This window comes from Pogoniulus pusillus, chromosome 16, assembly GCF_015220805.1.
Source record: "Pogoniulus pusillus isolate bPogPus1 chromosome 16, bPogPus1.pri, whole genome shotgun sequence".
NCBI lineage: Eukaryota > Metazoa > Chordata > Aves > Piciformes > Lybiidae > Pogoniulus > Pogoniulus pusillus.
The window spans coordinates 5700429-5722509 of NC_087279.1; the positions used below are offsets into that span (position 1 = coordinate 5700429).

Consider the following 22081-nt stretch of genomic DNA (forward strand, 5'->3'; position numbering starts at 1 on the left):
TTATATATTAAATCAATTTACTCTAATTTCTTGATCTCACTTTCATTTACTTAATGGAGGAAAAAACAACTGTTCTGCAAAATTTCTCTTACATACAAATGAATAAATGTGCTTAAGATAATAGTGATGGGAAGATCCACAAGCCAAAGCAGGACAGAGGAAAAAAAAAATACTTAAAAATGATCTTGCAAATCTCAGCTATTGATGAAGACCTGCTGGATAACATTCTGATTGCTTGTTCATCCTGGTAACTACTTTCTTCCTTTTTGTTTATCCATTTCACTTAATGATTTTCTGTGTATTGTTACAGACATCTCAACAGTGAGCATGCGCTGGATGATAGAAGTACAGCCCAATGTAGAGTACAAATGCAGGTTGTACAGCAGTTAGAGCTACAGGTAAAATAAAATTTATTTTAATATTACCTCAGTATTAATCAAATCCAATTCTCAACAGCAATAAAAAAATGAGTTCTGCTTTTCCCCCCTATGACTGAAAACCAGATTTCCAAACCTTCTTGTAGAAGTTCTAAAAACTGTCAGAAGCAACTGCAGCTTCATTTCCTCTTTTCTAAACCCTAACTTGAAAAGAAATAGGAAACTTAAACAGGCTGATTGGAAATCCATCAGTATGTATTTAATGCTTTTTGTACCCACTGCGGGGGGAGGGAGTGGAGTGGGGGCAGTGGAATGTGGTTCCCTTCATTTAGAGTTGTTGATACACGGGGGGAATGGCTGATGTTTATTTCAAAACGCTGCATGACCTGGCTTGTTTGGTGGTCTCTCATATACTAATACTCTCCATGTATTATTATTATTATTATTATTGCTACTACTATTATTTTTTTGCCATTTCTAGCAAATAATTTTTCATAAAAGTGCCAAAAGTAAATTGGAATATGTTGAATGCAATGCAGAGGTATGACCTGTTTGTGTAACTGCCTTTCCAAATGCTTTTCAGTCCTTTCTGTCTCCCTGCAACCTTGCTGCTCTGGCTGGGCGGCTTTGACAGTGTGTCTGTGTCTAGGCGAGAGGTTAGAAAAGAAGGGGAAATTAAAACAATGTTGTACATTATATAGTTACCAGCTATTGAAAAACCTATTTTGTATGCAAGACAGCAGTGTAGAGATATATGGAAAGCCTTGGGCTAAGTACAGAAGATAATTACATTTGGAATTTTACTGAGTTAAGTCATTTATAGCTTCAAATAGTTGGAGAGAAAAATCAGCAAAAACACACTTAAACTTCTTGTTGTTACTTTTCAAGATAAGCATTTTTAAAAATGCCTTTTATCTTCTTATCTTACAAATTACCCTTTTTCTTTCATAGATATTTCCTAAATTTTAGTTTCAGGAATGCACTGGTCATGGCACTCTGTCACTGAAGCAATATAAACTATTTTAATACAAGTTTTATAAAAATCAAACTACCAGTCATAAAATATTAGAGTCTAATGGAAAATGTTATGAGAAATGGTCTGTTATTTAAACAAGTTTTTCAGGAATTAGGAAATAAAAAAAGTCTACACACTTCCTGGTAAAATGAGATATGAGACAATCTTCTACCAAGATGCAGTAATATTTGGGTTGAAGGTATATTTAGATTCATCAGTTAAAGTCATCTTGGAGAGCATGAATCCTTCTCACCTGCAGTTGGTGGTAATGATTGTACTTGAAACTGCAGGAGGATGCCATATGATAATAATTAGACAGGACAGAGATGATGCTTGGGTTACCTCTTTTGGAAAGATTTGTCATTGATGCATTGTACTAATTGTTTTAAGTGACTAATAGTTGCAGCTTCACACTCATTCATTGCTTTTAGCATAGAGTCATTGCATGAGAAGTCAGCATACGGTCCCCAAGACAAGAACATTGTTTCAGACTGATGTGAGGCCCAAGAAGTTCTGGATTTGGTTTTTTTTTACTATCATACTAACACAACAAACAGGATGAACTGAAGGCTAGTTTTAGATGTGGATGTTGATAACAGAGGCCATCACTTGCTCACCACTGGCCAGCAAGGATAAGGTGGGGTGAAGGAGGGTAGTCCTGCTTTTGAAGTGTATCTTCCACTCCTTCCATTCTATGTATCAGTCCTCTGATACTAAAAACACCACAACAGCAGACCTACCTCAGTATGTACGAGGATTTGTCCTCCAAGACCTAGTTTGTCTGGCTGTGACCTGTTTTTGCACACAACCATAGTAAAACAAAAGTTTGTCCCAGTAGCAAGGTTTTCAGTGGTGTGATCTGCAGTGCCCAATGTATTGTAGCAGGAACACTTGGACTAAGGCTGTTGACCTGCTACTCATGCAAGAGAGAAGTCACCAACAGTGGTGAATGTGATGGTCCCAAAGGCAATCCTTTCTTTTTTGTCCTTTATGCTCTTATTTATTTTATGCACAAGAGTTTTATCAGTGTTATAGACAGAGATAAGTGTAATGTCTTTTAAAGAAGGTAAATTGTTACATGAACTTTTAGGGGGAAAAACAGGTCAGATCTGTTTTATGTTTGATTGCAAATGCCCCTTTGCAGAAGTGTCTCGAGGCTTTAGTCGTAGCATTTCCATCACAAATATACTTAAAATATCACAGACAAGGTAGAGATCTTCTCATATTTCACTTTGTGTAAACCATTTTGACATGATCATTTGTTGCCATTATAAATAGTGAGAATCACGCTGCTGGGTAAAACACAAACACAGGAACATGTCCCTGTCCTTAGCTAGTTCTTAACTGGAATAGAATATCCATTTTGCAGCACAAGCACCTTTGAGTGGAAAAAAAAGGTTTCAGGACAGCAACAAAACTATGATAAGTTTAAAACAGAATCACCAAATAAGAGAAAATGAAGTCAGCCAGCTGTCTTCAGGGTACTAAGAACACTTCATGGGCCTGTTTCCCTAAAGCAGCCATTGAATTTCTTGGGAAGTGGATCCTAAACCTTTCTAGAGCACAACCTGACTAGGCATATAATGGGAGGGAAGAGGCTATGTCTTGGTTGTCTCTCGCATTGTCCATGAATAACTTCCTTCTCCTTTGTCCTTGATCTGTCCAAAGCCCTGCTGCTGAAGTTAGCTTCCCTTCTTGTTGACATGGCCATGTTGCTCCTGTTGAATGCCCTCATTGTGTCTCCATTTTAATTTTCTTGCTTGTTGCCATTATTTTCTGCCTGTTTCTCCTCCTGTGCAGTTTTACCATCCTCTGTGCTGAATGCCTTCTCTCTTGCTGCTTGGTTGCCAGACTCCTCTGCTGCTCCTCACCTTCTGGTCCCTTTTGGCTTGTGCTTTCTGTGCCATGCTTTTTCTTTCCTACCTGAGTAGCTTGAGGATTTAACCTTTCTGGGGCAAGGCACATGCCTTGGTGTCCAAATTTGCAGAGCACATATCTTGCTCTGGGTGTGTTTTCTGTTGAACCACACTTAGACACCTTCATCATGGTTATACCCCACAGAGGTGAGGGATACCTCACAAAATCAGGCTTGTCATGAAGAACTGGGTGGCCATCTGGAAACTCCCACTATGCAAAGCTTTCAAATGACTATAGGAAAAAAGAATGATGCTTTAGATGGGACTGTAGCATAGTCCTCAGTCCTCCTGTACAAAGCAGATTCTTCCTACATGGCAGACCAGTCCTTGCCTAAGAGCACTCTCAGTAGATCAAGATAATTTTCCTGCAGATCTACTAATAATCCCTGTTTCTGGACCATCTGTGCTTCAGAGAGTGCCACCAGTGGGAATTTGCCCCTATTGGTGGCTGAGCAAGCCATCATGCCTTCTCTAGTGTGACCCCACTGACCAAAGGGACTAGTAGTAACATTCTAGTTTTATATCGCTGCTGCTTCCTGACCTAAGGGGAAAACAGTTTAAAGAAATTCTTGGGATTTTTTTACTTCTCTTCAGTGCTTTGAAATGGAGAGACCTCTATTTTTCATAATTTAAACTCCTGCCTAACTGGGTGAGTGTTTGAATTCCTAGACTATGACAAAATGCTAGCATGTGTCTGCCTGAAATGTCGAGAGGATCTTTAATAACCTCCATCCACCAGCAACGGCGTTAAAAGCTTTGCTAAGATGATGAGTGAAAACACCACAAACAAGGACCCCGGCCGTTTGCAAGGGAGGAGGTGCACGGCTCTGCTTCATCGAGGGGGCCCAGAGGAAGCACCAAGGGTGTGCCCCGTGCTGCCCGGGTGCCTTTCCCTCCTGACAGTGTAGGCAGGAAGTTTTCAGGTGCCTGCCTGTTGTTTATCTTGGCTGAAGGGTGTCGTTCTTCTGCAGTAGCCTGCAGACCAAAACTTAATGCTCGGATGACCCCGCCAAGCAACCCATGTGCCCAGCAAGTGCTCGAGAGATTGCACAACAGAGCTGCACTGAGAGTGCAACTGTTTCTCAGCTTTCATTTGTTTTGTGTGAAGCATAGCAGCTGAGGGGTGAGACTTTTCCTTTCTCTGAAGATGTTCTCAGTCGGCTCTCAGAGGGAGAAGTTTCTGCTGCAGCACTATGATAAGAGCCTGCTGCTGCCCTTTGACTCTTCTCTGAAGTCCAGTGCAGATCTGGTGATGAGATTGCAGGAGATCTACTGTAGGTGTCAGATTTTTGTCTCTTTTGACCAAGAAAAGAGCAGCCATTCGAAAAACCCAGCAATTTTGCTTTTGCATTTCCAAGGCACAGAATGGTGACACTATTTTTTCCTTTATTTAATTCCTGTCTTGGAAACCTGTGTGCCAAGTTTTATCCCATCGTGATGCCTTTCTGGCACGGTCAGAATCCCCTCGCCTTGCGAAGAGCAAGACAACCTTGACTGTTATGAATGGGGATTTATGACCAAGTCTCCTTTTATATACACTTAGCCCAACTTTACTGCTACAAACAGATGACGGCGATAAGGTGGGCAGGTTGTTTAAAGTTTTGCTGGAATGCAAGCACAGTTCTCCTCTTGGCACCAGGAATCTGGCTTGTCTAAAGCGAAACCTCAGCGCTGCAAAAGTTGTCGTTTGGAAGAACCTGATCCAAGTCCTGCTCAAAACAAGAGCCTTTGTGTTGGGCATGAAGGTTAATAACACTCCTTTTTCATTTGCATTGTTTCTTAATATCTTCTTTTTTTTTTTTTTCTTGGAAGAGCATCTGGAAGAAGTCCTATTAGCACATGCAAAAAATTTCTTTCTTACAAAATTAATAAGATTTAGTGTCTGGCCAATGCCTTTTGAACGCACTGGGAAGCTGTCTTGGCCAAGGATGTGTATGGTGTGATCCCAAGACACCAGCTGTGGCCCGGTGCAAATCTCAGCCAAAACAATTCAAGAGATATCCAGAGCAGGAGCTTTGCCCCAGCTCTTAGGGAAGGTGTGACCAATGGAAAAGGAAGAAGGCAGTGGTCCTGTAGTGTTGAGTCCCCCAAGTTGGGTGCTCTGGAGCAGTTCCTGGTGCCATTAGCCTTTCCCACCCTTATGCCCTCAGGCATATGCTGAAGGGATGCTGGCACCTTGAGCTCCTGCCCCATGCTCAGGTGCTTCTGCTCAACTTCCCAGCCTGGCAGCCCAAGGTGGCTGGCTGAGGGGCTGTGCCACTTTGTCAAGTGAAAGCAAGATGTTTTCTAGAGGTGCCTCATGTGGTTTAACCACGTCTGTCTCTGTGCTCGTTGCACGTGCTGCAGAGCCTGTACATAACGTCAAAGGCAGAGTCCATATGTGCCACTTGTTTTCTGGTCTGAGAGCAGGCAAACACCTCTCAGAGCCACTGCCTCACTTGCTTTGTGGTGTGCCTCCTGAGCTGGAGTGGGACTGGTTAATAAACATGATTCATTGTTGTCTTTTAGCTGTCAGGGCTGGAGTGAAGCTCTTGGTGCCAGCAGGTCTAGCTCTTCTCACTTGAGGGCTAATGCATTTTGCTTTGGAAAATAGTGACACCCAGCACCTCGCGTTATCGTTACCTCATGAAGAGACCATATACAATTTCCAAACTACTCAGCAATAAAACTCTTCTGTCTCATGCCTTGGTGCCAGCTGTTTAATTAGGAATAAGCAGAGGCTGGATTTTATTCCTGCAAATAACAGAGGATATTTTTTTTCCCCTCTTTCAGCTTGCTAAAGATAAAGAGCGCCTGCAAGCCATGATGACACACCTGCACGTGAAGTCAACTGAACCAAAAGCCACCCCTCAGCCCGTAAGTACTCAACTCTGCCAAGAGCAAACAAAACCTCACAGTAAACCTCTCTTTTCCTGTTCCCCACCAAAGTGCCTGATGCAGAGCACAGGCCCGTTTCAGAGCCAGCCGTGGTGAGGAGATGCAAAGCACTGCTTTGCAGGAGACACTGCCACAGGCACCTGGCCTTTGTCGTCCTCCTCTCTTCAGGGACCTTGAAAGAAGTTTTGCTCTAAAGCCAGTGCATAGAGCCTTTTTCTGGCCTCATGTATGCCTCAAAGTTGCTTTGCATCAGTCTGACTTGCCTGAAACCTTAGGAAGTGTTAGGAAGGAGTTGTAATTAAATTATTAGTGTGTTTATTTTGATTTCTCCCTGTCTGACAGACATTTACAGTAGAAGCTGCACTTTTTGATGATAATCACAGTTACCCAGTATCAGGTTTTCTTCTGTTGAAGCTGAGAAGGGAAACCTTCTCCATCCCAGATTGCCCTTTAAAGAAGAGGTGTGGAGGAAACAAAAGTGGCTTTGCAGCCCAAGGCAAGTTCTGGGTACGGCCAAACCCAGGCAAATCCACCATCGTGTTCCTTGACCAAAACGACGCTTCTTTAGTAGTTGTTTTCTCCCAACCTCTAAATGCTGAAAAAACTCCTTGGCGCTTCCAATGATTATTCAAAATAGAGAGAGTGCTTTGCTGCTTGATTTTAAGATTTGTAAGATTTAAAGGTACACTGGCTTTATTTGATTTTGCTTTGAGTCATTGTGTGAAAATTAATTGAGCGTTGACAATCTATAGTTAGTACCAGCAATTTTAATCAATATGCAATGATGCAGCATAATGACAAAGTATTGGTTTATCTGTTTTGACTGTTTTTTTTTCTATAAATAAAGCAAACACACACCCATATATGTCTGATTTATGGTGATAGAAATAAAAAGGAGTCAGACTATTAACCCAGCAAATATGGTAGCCTGCCAAGATGCAGTTGGTAGACAAAATTAATGTCTGAAACAGAACACATTACAGAGATAGAGAACATAAAATCATTAAACACTTTGCGCACACATTTTTACTAGAAAAGGTTTTCTCAGTTTCCATGTAGTTGGAAATAAATGGCTGCAGAAGTGCATAGGGAGGCTACTAGACAGAAAATTGCAGGCTATTCAGCAACACTGGAGCAGATGTCAAAGTCAACAGGAAATTTCAGGGCCTTCTTGGAGAGAGTTGAGTGGTAGGTATAAACCCTTCCATTTAAGCCATTGAGATGCCTAAAATTGCTTTATCTGGTGGATACCACCCCTCTAGAGTAGAAGCTACTTGCAGTGTCTATAAAAATAGCATTCTTCTGGATCCTGACATCCATCTCAGCCTGAATGCAAATGCTGCGGCGCATTGTTGGCAAAGTACGTAGACCCAACAGAATGGGGAGGAGGTTTGGTTTCTATAGCTCTTACTGGATTAAAAATTAAAACAGCGGAATAATCTGGGAGTCTCAAAGCACTCTGCCTTGAGGCCTTTCATAACAGCGCTGCCCCTCAGGAGGAAGGATTAAAAACTAAGGGGAGGAAATCATAAGGCGGCGAGCAGCGTTTGGCAGGGCCGCCCGTGATCGATGCTGAGCTGTGGAGGGCAGGAAGCTTCCGTGGGTGTTGTAGGCTACGAAGATGCCAGGTGGTGTCGCCATGAAGATTAGTGTTAACAGCTAATAAACAGGGAAAACCAGTGGAAAAGCAGGGGGGTGGGGGGTAGTGAACGCAGGAGGAAAAGGGCTGTCTTGATTAGTATTAAAAATGTTTTACATTCTGGAAAATTATAGCTTTGTTGGGGACCTCCTACTAAATTTATTTTTAACTGCTCTATTGAAAATTCTGTACCACTAGTCAACATTATCTCTCAGTTGCTCAGCACAGTGTTTCTTTATTAAAAGAAATAGGCATGAATATTTTTGACTGAAAAATTAATAGCTTTTGAATTCATACACAGCAGGTTTTCTTTTGCAAAGAAGTCCAATATCGCTGCACAGCACTTCTATAACCATTTATTTAGAGTCCAAGTCAAACCTTTGACAGCTAGAGCAGTGTTACAAGCCAACATAAAGAACTCCAAGATGTAAACCAACAATAGGCAGTCTGTGTGAGGTTTGCCATTGTCAAATACATAGATTGTTTGGATTAGTTTATGTAAATGTACTGTTGTATTACCCTTTGGAAAAAAAAAGATCACATTTGTGTATGAAAAGTGGTTTCGTTCACAGGCAGCATTATAAATTCCTTATCCTTTAACTTACATGTTAGAAGTAAAAATTGGTGCCTGACAGGCCTATATTGTGTGGCACTCTGTTGTTGGATTGAAACTGCCTTCTTTTCATTTATTGAAATATAGAAAAATTTATTATAGATACCATCTGATAAATCAGGAATTATTAAAATATGTATAGGTGAAGCATTTGAAAATTAATTATAAAATGTAGAAGTATAATGTTTTGCATAAATTGTGCCTTCCTAGTGAAAAAAAATACACAGGCACTGCATAGACTGTGCTAGACCTCAGTCCTTTTAACTCAGTGGGATAGGACTTTGGTAAAAAGATCTGATGACCATTATTGCAGTGCAAAGTATTCTTTACATCCAGTAATTAATTTTTTTTTTGCCAACATAACTAATGCAAGGTGTGTGTTAGAATTAATGTATTGTGGTACACTGGGTGATTTTAAAGGAGAGTGGCTGCAAATCCGAGCAGCAGAGAACTGGGATTTAAAACCACAGCCTTTTCATGACTGAGGAAATGGTTTTATTCTGCTTAAAGGATCTTAGTGCTTGCTTTTAAACTGTTCTGCAACTGGCAAGCAAAAATTGGCAACTGTGCATCTGTGTTACCCATGTGGCTCTTGTAATCCACACCGACCATTGGTGCTGTCTTTGCCTTTCAGGCTTCAGGCAGTAGTGGGTGGTTTTAGACCAGCTGGATCACAGCCAAGTTGTTGGTGCATCATTTCAGACCTTTCCCAGCTTCAGGGAAGGGATGCTTGTCCAGTCTAGTCATGTCCATCCACCACATACCCACTTTGGGTGGCTTCAGCTGCTTGCAGTAATTTTGACCTGGGGAAGGGTAGTGGAGTGGCCTCTGCACTTCACTACACTGCTTCACCAAGACATCTGTTCAGTAAAGCTTTTTAGTCCGAGTAAAGCCGATGAGATTTAAGCACGTTCTTATGTAGTGTGGTGGTGGATGGCTAAATTGTTGGCAGAGAGGGGAGGTATGTGAGGAGGTCGCTGTTGATATCGATGTTCTGCAAAGGGCAGCTCTTACCCTGTTCCTGAGCAGCTCTTGAGCAAACAGGAGGGGGCTAGGAAGGGAGAGGACATTAAGAGATGGGGCAGTGCTCATTGTGACTTTTAAATGTGTCCTGCTGTATGATTAAAATGGCCAACAGTGCAGCACTTCAAAAGCAAATGGAAGTACCTCACAACTTAACACTTGAAGCAGACAAAGTGGTACCTATTGCTACTCCATGTGTTGATTTTGTGGGGTCAAAGGGCCTGGAATAAAGTAAAAACAAAGCTAACTGTGACCTCTTTTTATAAGGTGAGGTTTTTCAAGATAAACCAAAAAACACCACAACACAAAAGCCTGAACAATTTCTCCAGAGTTATCTTTCTGGTTTTGCTATTAAGATACCTTCTCCTCCATGCTCTTTGCATTGGTGTTAGTGAGCATCATAATAGACTGAAATGACAAATTGCTTTCTTTCAGGGGATTAGCTTATGTCCAAGTTCCTAAGAAGGGAACTAAAAAAGCATCAACCAACAAATAATTGTGCATACTGTAGCAGACACTGTGGTGCTAGAGCCATCTTTTAAAAACAGACAGAAAACTTCTAAAGAAACTTTTGGCACTTTTAAGTACAAGGCACTGTTGCTCTCCCGTCTTTAATGTATTTTTTTTTACGCTAACCATAGCAGTTATGATTGTTTTGAAATACTGTTTTTAGCAACTGTAATAACAAAGCATTAAAAAAAAAAGGTCTTTTAACTGTTGAGGTAATGACTGAGCATTTTAGCTGCTGTAGCCATATTTTATAGTTTGAAAAAATAACGCTACACGGCAATAAAGAGAGATTCTCAAGCACAACAAAAGCTGTTTTTATATACTGGTTTTCATTAAGTCTCACTCCTCAGCTTCAGTTTCCTTAGTATTCCTGCCAATAACAACACCTGCTAAGTGATCGCTGCCTGCCAGGCTCTGCATCTAATACACTGATGTGTCCAGGCTGAAATGGGAAGACGCAGCATTTCACAAAGTTTTAGGCCCAGCCTTAGCTTTCTCTCCCACCCTCAGTGTCTCTGCTCCCAGAGCATTTCAGTCCCAGGAACTCAATGCAGATAAATCCTCAGCCTCAGTTGGGACCAGGAGTGGCAGCATCCATCCCAGAGGAGTCGCTGCCCTGCAGCAGTGGGTATGGCCCCACAGTGACACTTAGAAATATATTTATTTATCTTTCCTTTAAAGGAGTTTCAGGGGCTTTTTTTATGTGCTGCCACTATTGTCATGTAAAATGTTTACACAAAAAGAAGTCAGGCTGAGCCCTAATGGGAGAGCCACTTACTGGAAATCTATTTTACAGGGTGAAGGAGAGGGTTACCTCTCTGCCTTGTTTATATCTAAAGGAAAAAAAAAAAAAGAAAATGACTCAGTCTTCACCTTTAATGGGAAGATACGACTTGTTTCTTGAGAAGGAAGGTTAATAATAAAATCCTAAGCAGGATATTGAATGCTGAGCTACTTATGGCATTTATGATCAAGGTAAAACAGTATGAGGAACTGTTCTCAAAATCCAAAACTGAACAAAGCATTCAACAAGATTCAGTAATTGAATTTGCAAAACTGTAGGACCTAAAACTTGTGGATTTTGGTGTTTTTTCTACTATTCCTCCCCCTTGTTTTTGGGTGTGTGTGGGAGTTGTTGTTGTTTTTTTAACATGGGAGGAAATCCTCCCTGCCACCCCCAGTGCAAATATTACAAAAACATTTAACTCTGTAGTGGAAGGGCTGTAGCTCCCCAGCATACTTGGAGCATGCTTTGTGTTGCTCCTTACTGCAGTGCAAAAGTTCTTGCCCATTAAAGTGCTGACTGTGTGACTGAGGCTCCCTCCCCTCGGACAGCAGTGGTACCTCATCCAAAAACTGCGGTATGTGGGAAACAGTCTGTGTACAAAATACCAATGCGAACAACTTTTCTAATCATAGTAACTTGTTTTTAAATAGAAAATGCAAACAGGGAAAAACCGTGTCAAGTTTCCATCAGGAAAAGAATCCCTCCCAGCCCGGTCACTCCCTGATCTTTGCCCTGCATAACCCTCCAAGGCCGCTTTCACGTTTCTAATTGACGCCAATATTAAGATTTAATAGTTTACCATTCAGATTAATAATTCAAGATGGCAACAAAACCAACACCATTCATAATTTGTTATTCTGCTCTAATTCACAACCGATTTTTTTCAGCCTTCGCTCTATAGATGCAACAAAGAAAGCGGCAGCGAAGGTCTGTGGAGGGAGCGCAGCCCTCTCCTCCCTTACCCGAGCTTGTGTTTTGGTAACAGCAGAGGCAGAGATCGGACCCCAGCTGGAAGAGGAGAGTGTCATCAAATAAAACACGGAAAGAGGAAAAACTTCGCTAGCGATCGACAAGGTCGCGTTTCATTAACTTGTTGGTTCAGGCTCGCAAATGGTCGTCGGAGGTGAAACGCGGCAGACTCGCTGTGTTCCAGCTTTTTGTTCTCTCTTTCCTCACAGACTGCAGTCATGTTTAATTTGGAAACTGGGCTCCTTTGGCAAATTAGCAATTAGAACAATTTTGTGGGAATATGTATATGTGTCATTAGTTTTCCTGCAAATTAATAGCAAGAGCAGAGGTCAGGCAGAAATTTTCCACTTGACTGCAGCTCCTCTGTTGAGATTTGGCACTTTGTTTTGGAACGGCCACAGCTGCTCAAAGCCACAGTCTTCCTTTAGGAACTGTCTTTTAATTAGTTTACCTCATAGCCATTATTACAAATATTACTGCCTCCCCTCCTTGAAATAAAATTACTGTTTCTACAAAATATTCCGGTGACATCTTGCACCACTGCACATTGATGGTGGGGTCACTTGGATGCAGCGTTTAATCATTAGATCACCTCCATAAGCATCTCCTAATTAGAGTCCTTACAATACAATTTTATCTGGTAATTAGCTGAGATTGGCTGCTTCCTCTGTAGCTTATTAGTGGCAGCCCAGCAGTGGGTGTGAATCGCAGTGTCATTTGTCAAGCCTGTTAAAGCCCCCCCCTCCTTTGCTCGTCCTCTTCTGTGTTTATTCCTAGTTGCTACCTACACTGAAAAGCCTAAAGAAATTTAACTCCATTCAAATTCTTTAAGCAGGGAATGCTGACCTTTGTGGATCCTTCCTCTCGTTTCCCTAGTAGAAACAGATTAAATGTTAAGTTTTTACACCCTGAAAAAGGAAGGGGACTCTTTTGAAAAGGAGTAGTTGGAGCCGTAATGATGAAGCATGAGCAGTGATCTTTGCGACGGGAGGGCCTGGCTGCTGAGCCTGCGCTGGAGACAGGCACTTAAAATTGATGCAGATTTGCTCGCAGTTATTGGACTGTTAAAATGTCCATTTAGAAACTGAGATAAAATACAGTAGATTTAATTTCATGGTGAGACCTGTCAGTTGTACTATTATTATTGTCACTGGTCCTTTTATCATATGTAATAGATGGATAGATGGATAACAGGGAGACATTACTGTATACATGTCCCTAATCAGTGTCCTTAAATCATGCCAGTCAACAAATGGACCAGGCTCTCATCAGCAGAATGTAGTGACAGTGCCCAGCGCAACGAGGCAGTGAACAAACATGCTCACCTCCTGGCTGTGGTTAGTAGTCCATGCTAGTATGGCAGTCTCTGGGATATCAATACTTGTATTTCAACACCTTTCACCATCCCTTGTTGGGTTCACATTCTCTGGCTTTGCCACCAAGCGTTAGGTGTTTCCCACTGGGAAGCAAAGCATTGTTCATAAGCACCTGCACAGAAGGATGGGTATTTGAGGTCTGCAACTCACCTCTTCCTGTCCTTGGAGCACTTCTCGAGCTGCCAGTGCACCATCAGAGGGCATGGGGCTGTGCTGAGCATCCATGGCTGGGGCTTCCCTCAGCTTGCTGCATCTCACAGGCAGGAAAATAAAAAGCAATCACAATTTATCTGTTGCTCAGCTGCTCCCTTTCCATGGTCAGTGGGCCTGGTATCTGTAACGTTAGACTCCTTTATTTTCCACTACCTTTGTTTTGGATAAGTCCTATTATTTTTATAAAGAAATGTTATTTGCAGTTATTAACTCATATGAGGGGGTACTAATGGGAGCTTTCTTATCTGGTTACTTTCATATGAGGAAAATTAATATATTGCCTTATGGATAAACATGAGATATTTAGAGACATAGCTGAGTAGTGCGCCTTGCCTTCATCTGAAAAGGTTTAATGTCCAGCAAAAAGGAATTTTAATCAGAAATAAAAGTTGTCAAATTCTGGCCCTGTTAAATTCAGTAGGGATTTTGCTACTGACTTCAGTGGGGTCAGGATTTCACTAATATTATTCACAAAACTGCCTAAGGGAAGGAAATGTGGAAGTAGTCAAAGAGCCCTTTCCTCAGTCGTCTTTTCTGATGTTGTAGTTAAGAGATGGGATTGTTTGTTTAAAATACTTCAGCAGGAGTGACCTATTGAGACTGCGCATCATCTTTCAAAGGACGTTGTAGGGCAAAAAGAAAGGGTCAGGGAGGAATGTGGATGCTGGTTATATAAATAGGGTTGTGCATCGAAAACACTTGAGTTGGAGCTGGTTTTGATACACAGTCTCAGAGGCAGTTGTGTTTTATAGCCTGCTGTGGCAAGCTGCCATTTGTCCAAGGCTGGCCTTCATGCAGGTAACGCTGCTGCCTTCTGTCCTGGGAGGGAAAGAAAGAAAAAGAGCAGTGCCACTTCTGCTGGGCTGAATGCTTGCAGTATTTCATGCGGTGTGATTAATTAAATTATTCCAGTGTTAACCTACTCTGGGCTTTGCTTTTAAAATGGATGAACAGAGGGAGGGAGGGAGGGAGGGAAAAAAAGCCCAAATGCCGAAAGAGGGAGATTGTGCTTCTCCCCGGTACGTCCCTAGGAAAGTCTTGTCTTTTAAGCCTCATACCTTCGGTGAAATATCCAAGAAGACTCATTAGAAACCGTGCATAATGATAGCGTGGAAATGAGAGATGTGTGGGGTTTAGATCGTGAAACAATGGGACTACAATAAAATATTAAAATGATTATGTGCTGTATGAGATCTTCTTTTAAGGTTTAGATCAAAATCCACCATTTGTAGTTCTGGCAGCAGGCTACGTTGTTCTTTTTTTTAATCAGTCCGGAATTTTCTGCGTTTATTTCCCTTTACTGGTTCCTAATGGAGGTGTTAGAGTCGCACTTTGTGCTAAAGCAGGCGCGCGGGCTGTGTTGTCTGCTTCAAACCAAGGAGGACTCTGCCATCGAGAATTTTCTCTGCAGCCCTTAATTAGCCAGAAATGCCGTTTGTAACAAAATCCTCGTCCTTCCCTCCGCAGCTGAATCTGGTATCGAGCGTCACGCTTTCCAAGACGGCATCCGAGGCGTCTCCGCAGAGCTTACCTCATACTCCCACCACCCCGACTGCGCCCATCACTCCTGTCACGCAGGGACCGTCGGTCATCACTACCACGAGCATGCACAACGTCGGACCCATCCGGAGGCGGTACTCGGATAAATACAACGTCCCCATTTCTTCAGGTAAAGGAGTTCTGGTGGCACGGCCCCTTTGATGGGACATCTTGCTGTTGCCTGCAGCCTGGCAGCAGCAGGGTGTGATGATAACAGTACAACTTCTCTTATTTAGCAGATATTGCCCAGAACCAAGAATTTTATAAGAATGCAGAAGTTAGACCACCATTCACGTACGCATCTTTAATTAGACAGGTAAGCTGAGCCAAACACATGCATTTGGATTAGAAACAAAAAAAATATCTCCCTGTATGTGCAGGCTCTGGATTAAATAGATTTTCAAACCTTTGGTTTGTAAGCGTGCTCAAATGCTCAAACCTTTACTATAAGGGTTTTTAGAACTGCAATATATAACATAATTGCTTTTGATTAAGTATTACAATACGATGTGATTATTAGGAAATTCATTTCACACAACAGTGAAAATGAGCCTGTTTAAAGATGGCAAGTCAATTATCACAAGCTACAGTAATCTCTGATCCCTAGAATTAATCTGAGCTCTAAATAATTACTGAGCTTTAATCAGCTAGTGAAATGTTTTGCATTTCTCTTTGATTCTGCTTTATGAATGACTAATAAATTAATATTTCTGTAAGGAAACAGAAATAAAAACTCAAAACAATTAGATAATTCCATTTTGAATTTTGCCATTGAACTGTTAAATACAGCCATTAATCTTAGTTCATATTGTGAAAACTCTCCTTTGGATTTTTTGCTCCACATATCTTCTTTCTTCCTTTCCTTCCTTCATTCTTCCTTCCTTCCTTTCTTTTTTTCTTTCCTTCTTTCTTCCTTTCTTTGCTTTTTGTATTCGATAAAGTAAAACTGAGTGTATTCTGTACTGGAGTGCTCATAACTGATCGTGCAATCACTTTGCTTCACAAGGCCATCCTCGAATCTCCAGAAAAACAGCTAACACTAAATGAAATCTACAACTGGTTCACGCGAATGTTTGCTTACTTCAGACGCAACGCAGCGACGTGGAAGGTAAGCCTGAGCCCGCCTCTGCCTCTCGCCTTTGATATCTGACATGTACAGAATAGACATTGCTGATGACATAACAAATTGTAACGACATGTGGACATGAAAATTTAGATCGGCAGTTTTGACACACACTGGGAGCCTTATCTGCAGGAACAATTTGATATTTGGCAGAAAAATTCTTCTGCCTTTGAAAACCACTAATTGAATCCCCATTATTGGCTTTTATGTTCGGTGATTATGCCACGAGTTGCTCTGTGTGGTTGCTGCTAGCAGTGAAACTCAAACCCTTCAGCTGGAACGTATTAGAACAAAAAAAAAAACCCAAACAAAACAACTGAAAAGAGGTAAAGTTACTGTGTCAGTAGGAGATGTACTGTTTGTCTCTTTGGTTTTGCAGACTGTAATCACAACAGCTGCTTTTTTTAACCCAGGATCTACAGATCAGTGCATTTCTTTTCTCAATCTACTGGCTTTTCATTACATGTATAGATCTGTTATAAACTTCCCTTTATTTTTTTAATATATTCAAATCACACAGCAGAAGCTTTTTGAAAATAATATGCAAGAAGCAAGCCCCACAATAAGAAATGTGTTTAACAGAAATAAACCTGTTATTTGGCACTTCAATTTCCTACCATAACTATCTCAGATATTGTTAGATAAGAGGTCTGGGGAGTTAATTTTACTTTATGTTTTAGGGGACCACACCTTCCCTTATATATAGCATTACAATAGCCACACTGGCTTCTGAAACATGTGCAATTACAAATGAATGAATCAAATAACAGGATCTTGTATCGCTATAAAAATTGCACCCTAGGTACTTTGAGCCTCTCTTAAGATAGACAACTCTTCTTGTTCTCAAGCAACTTCAAATGGTTGGGTAGGATGAATATGTCCCATACATGCTGTTTTGTCAGCTCTTTCCATTTTTCCTATATTGGTCTGCATTTAGGATTAATTCTTTCAGAGGTCAGAGCTAAAAATGGTCCTTGGAAGTTAGTTTGGTTTTTAGTGGCATGTTTTGCTTTTGATTTGGATCCCAGTGCAATATTATACATTTTCAACCTTGGTCTAGAAGCCCTCAGGTTCAGGAAAAGTCTCTGTGTTTGCTGCTTTGATTCTTCATTGAAACTGGAAAACATGAGCAATATTTCATGTTGCAGCTTCCTTACTATCCAGAAAGGAAATTAACTTTCCCTGGTTTAAGATGCTTTTAGACCTGCCTGTCTTTTGCTGCTGGAATGGTTCCAATAGGAGTTTTCAGCAGCTGCAGGTGTGCGTGCTAAAGTAAAAATCCTATTTAATTCCAGCAGCAAAAGGATGGGAAGTGAGGGAGGAGTGGAAGGCAGCCCTGGCTGTATCACCTGTGAGGTTAGTTTTAGGAATTAGCTTTGTGCATCATGTAAATTCCAGTTGCAGAAGCCACATGCACTTAAGATGTGCTTCTGCAAAGGAGGAGGAGAGAGAGGCAGAGCTGCAGACCCGCGGACTTGCAGAATGGCAAGGTGTCTCTCAGGGAGGCCTGTGCCATTTGGTGACCTCTTCTGGACACAATGACCTTGCGCAGATGACCAGGTCCTGCTGCATTTAAGAGGGAAGAAAACCTTCACCCTAAGTTCCAGCAGTGCTAGCAAAATAGGCAACCTCTTGAAGTAATGCAGGTTTTCATGCTGGAAACTGCTCAGATTTATGCCAGCCTTCAGGAACAGCAGGGATGAAAATGCAGCTTTGGATTGGCATGACGGGAAGCCCACGGGGCGCAGAACAAGCACAAGGGGCTAATTGCAGAATCAGAATAATTTGAATATATATATGCTGATTTGCACTCACCTTCAGCTAATGCTTAGGGGGCGTTTGGGTCAGTGTTGCCCAAGTTTAGGGTCAGGGTTTGGTGTGGGCAAGCTTCCCTGAGCCCTCTTTCAAAAACACAGAAGAGTGCAAGAATAAAAGACCTTTAAAAAATGAACCTCTCTCCCAAAATGCAGTACAGCTGAGCCTGAGCAGTTATTAAAATAACAAACCCTTTCATTTACTACATTCAAGCATGTTCAGAGTAATTTTTCTGCAAAAGTGGCTTGCATACAAATATTTTTAACAAGGTAAATATATAATCTTACAATAATAGCTCCTAATTTTTCTGTTAAGCTGATTGCCGGGGGAGCACTGTGAACTGGTTCTGACAGGTCAGAGGCAATGTCTGTTTGCTTTTATTTTTTGGAGTAGTTTGCTGGCACTGAGTTGCAGCCACAAGGCACAGGCTGCAGGTGTGGCTCCGAAATGTTGGGGTATTGTTCAAATAAAACTATTAGATAGCAAGTATCCAGAGGCAGGGGAAACAAAACAATGCCTTATGTAAGTTAAGTGTTCACATGAAAAATAGAAAGCAAGGGAAACACTTCATGGATGTCGTGCAAATACTCAACTTGTCTGTCTGAACATATCCAGCAAGAGCCCAATCCAGCAGCCATAACCATCAATTGCACGTTGACTTCAAGAGAACAGGAGCAGACTGTGAAGTATTTCTCCAACATTAAACTTATTTAAAGAAGATCACAAATATTTCTGCTCAACTCTGTATTTAGAGACTGTTTACAAACTCTGAGGACTCTCTTTGCTGAACTTTGCTGTATGTGTTTGATCAACTGCTGCATGAACTACAAGATCAGCTTTCATTGGGGGAAATAGCCTTATTATTCTTACATTTTGCTCCAGACTTGACAGTGTTCCCATTTTCACAGGAAACTGCCTGAGTTACCCAGATGTGGGCCTGCAGCCCTGTGTCGGGTTGCGCTAATGCGGCACCCACCAGCAGTTGCTGAGCTGGCTGATTGTAGCCCATAAGGTGTGGGACATGTGCATGTTTTTCCTCCACCTCAAAATCAGGGATTTTGCCAACAATATTTAAAGTAATGAAACCTGGAAGAGGTGGGAGGTAAAGAAAATCATTAAAAAACAAGAACAGAAGAAAGTAGTGGAAGAAGGAAGCAGCCCTGATGGTCAGGTTGATTTTTCTGCTAGTTTTCTGCCTTACTGAGAGGAAAAGCCTATTCAAGGTTTATTTTTCCACCGTTTCAGAAGCAGATCAGTGTGGAAAAGTTAAAGTGCTGAGATTGAGCACCTACAGTCAGAGGAGATGTGCTTGCACTCAAGCATCTTCTGAGCAAAGGCAGTTTGAGCCCTCAATATTCCCCAGTACCAGGGATTGAGCATGTGGGGACTGCCAGAGAAATGGAAAAGTAGCAAAAGTCTTAGCCTTCCCCTCCCAGGCACACACACACCACTGCCTCTTAATTTACATGACAAATGCACTGTGCATACCCTTTGTTTGCACGGCGATTTAGACGTTCATGATTAGAGCTCCCTTTCACCATCCAGACCTGATGTTCATTAAAACAAAAAAAAAGAGGTGAAGAAGAAGAAGAACTAAAAAGAAGATGAAGACAATGATAGAAGGAAAAAAAATTGTAGTCTTTTGGTTGCCTAGACCCAGGCCATGTGTTTGGCTGGCATTGTGCCTGCTAACGAGTCAACCAGATTGACTAAATCAATGGTGCCAGTGATGATGGATGGAGTTTGTTCGCCTGCATATATTCAGCAAACGGCTTCTTCTGTTTTCCCTGTTTACCAAGCCCCTCTCAAGCAGCTTTGGGGACAGGCCCCATGGACAAATCCAAGTGGTGTTGTAGTATTTGCTCGGAAAACTCATAAACCAGGGAAGGAGCATGGCACTCCATTTGAGGAATGACAAGGCTCTCAGCATTTTGTCAGAGAGAGGAGGGACAGAAAAGACAGGAGAATGAGGTATCTCATTATGTCCAGCTTCAGCAAAGGACTGAGCATGTTGGAGGGGTTTGCCAGGCTCATCCTGACCCAGCATCAAGCTGCAGAGAGGACATCTGAGCATCGGATGCCATGAGCGCGGGTCCCTCTGGGTGATGAGCTGTGGGGATATTATCACTTTGTTTCGGAGAGCCCTCCTCATGTTTTCACTTGGCAGAGGCTCAGATCAGTCAGTACGGTAGTCTGCCAGAAATGGGAGCCAACTTCCATATAAGAGCAAGCCGTGGAAGCAGGAGTCGATGCTGTGCTGGCCAGTGGGGTGCTGCTGAGCCCTGAGTCCCTGGTCCATGCTGTGGGTGTGGATGGAGGTTCAGCACCTGATTCACATTAGCCCAGCTGTGGGAAACCACAGCAACACCAGCTCAAGTGCCTCTCTGCTAAATTGAGCTGTCTGTAGTTACTGAAATCCTTTCTGTTCTCTTTTAACTGCTTTCTTTTCTAGGAGAGGAGAAGTTTCCCTTTGCAGGGCGTGTATATTTGTTTTGAAAACGTCTAAGCAATGTTCTCCTTATGTACTGTATGAAATGTGCTGTATTATGCAATATGCATGCTTGAAATGATGGCTGTTCTCCTTCACTCTGGGGATAATTGATACAAATAACTTGAATTTCTAATCTTGGATGTAAGCTTTTGTATTTATTTTGTCTTTGCGAAAATAAGATGTAAAGAGCCGGGGAAAGCAGGCGGGTGTGGGGAGGGGATGGGGCTTAACATTGCAAAATGAAGACTGTCAAGCTGACTGTGCTGCTGTTCTTGGACAATGATGAGCATTTTCTCATAGAAAGTTTTTGAATGTTTTCTCTTTTATACCTGCTGCAGAATGCAGTGCGTCATAATCTTAGTCTTCACAAGTGTTTTGTGCGAGTAGAAAACGTTAAAGGGGCAGTATGGACAGTGGATGAACTAGAGTTCCAAAAACGAAGGCCACAAAAGATCAGTGGGTATGTCCACCATGTTTGAACTTCTTAGCCTAGCTTGGATCATGCTTACAGTTTAACGTAGAGGCTTTTGGCTGCTAGCTGGTGTTAGACCAACCACAGGTGGTTTCGCATTGTTTCAGTTAAGGGAAACCAAGACAAACATCTCATCACTACTGTTTGTATGCCCACCAGTACCCTGACCCTGCTTGCTTGGTGTTTGTTGCATCACATGCTAGTAGCTTTTAGGTGGCAATGCATATTAACCCTCACAAACCATTTGCTTATGCTTATTGCATTTTATTTTCTTTTTCCTTTTCCCTGTATTTGATGTCTGTTCTGTCCCCGATCCCGTGTCCCTTTGTTTCCACTTCATCTCCTTTGCTGCTGCTCTTGTCCCAGGGTGCCATTCGCACCAACCTCTCACTGCATAAGTGCTTTATCAGAGTAGAGGATGAGTTTGGGTCCTTTTGGACTGTTGATGATGAAGAGTTTAAACGTGGCCGTCATATTCAACGAGGCCGTCCTCGAAAATACTGCCCCGATGAAAACTTTGGCGAGCTTGTTGCACAGTAAGAGCTTTTACTTGCTTTAATTTTTTTTTTCTGCTGTTGCTTTGCTTTGCATGATTTACCCATCTCATGTAGACTTGCATTTCACAAAATAGTGACATCACCTTTGCTGCTAAAGAAACTAAATTTTTGGTTGTTATGTGTATTTTGTGTGTCCTACTCTGATAATCCAAATGCCTGTAGTAATAACTCTACTTTGACATGTTTGTTATAGCGTTTGTTGGTAGTATGATGTAGACTAAAATAATTATCCAGAGATATACTGCTGTAGACCTGTCAGGAAGACAGATAAATGCCAGGAGAGGCTTCAGATAAGTTTAAACTCTGATACTTTCCTTTGCTCTCAGTTGTGTGCTTTGTTTTGCAACTCAGAAATGGGATAAGGTGCTTCTAAGACAGAAATGCTGAATTAGAAGTTTGAAAGTGCAGCAAGACCAGCTGTTAAGATTATAATCAACAGGCCATCCTGTTCCTTCAACAGCCATGCACAAATATTCCTGGGGTTCCCAAAGCAATTTACTTTGACCTTATTTGAAGGCCATCTCTCCAGGACAACTGATCCTTGCTGGTCCTTGTGGGAGGGGCTCAATTAAGACTCTTCTTACCAGGATTTATTCCTACATGTGAAAAGAAAAAAAAATAACAAAGAAGTGCACAGTGAGTGATAAAACTTTGGAGCCTTCTTTATGTTGGCACTTTTAATCTAGTTTGGATTCAGTTATTTTTTTTTCCCCTCCTGTGGACCCAGTGGGATTTATATGGCTGCTAAAAGGAGAGCAGATCCGCTTGG

The 22081-nt window shown here is 41.8% G+C and overlaps 1 protein-coding gene across 23 annotated transcripts in view; it reads left to right on the forward strand.

Moving 5' to 3' along the window:
* Window positions 1-22081, forward strand: part of FOXP1 (forkhead box P1) — a 434335-nt gene that overhangs the window by 396077 nt on the left and 16177 nt on the right. For 20 of the 23 annotated variants that reach the window (XM_064156227.1, XM_064156234.1, XM_064156228.1 and 17 more), the window contains 6 exons: window positions 311-398; window positions 6081-6164; window positions 14783-14984; window positions 15091-15170; window positions 15861-15962; window positions 20622-20743. In XM_064156227.1, coding sequence (XP_064012297.1) covers window positions 311-398; window positions 6081-6164; window positions 14783-14984; window positions 15091-15170; window positions 15861-15962; window positions 20622-20743 — 678 coding nt within the window. Of the gene's footprint in view, window positions 1-310; window positions 399-6080; window positions 6165-14782; window positions 14985-15090; window positions 15171-15860; window positions 15963-20621; window positions 20744-21121; window positions 21292-22081 lie in introns of all 23 variants that reach the window. The other 3 variants (XM_064156238.1, XM_064156241.1, XM_064156244.1) reach the window with 2 other exon arrangements.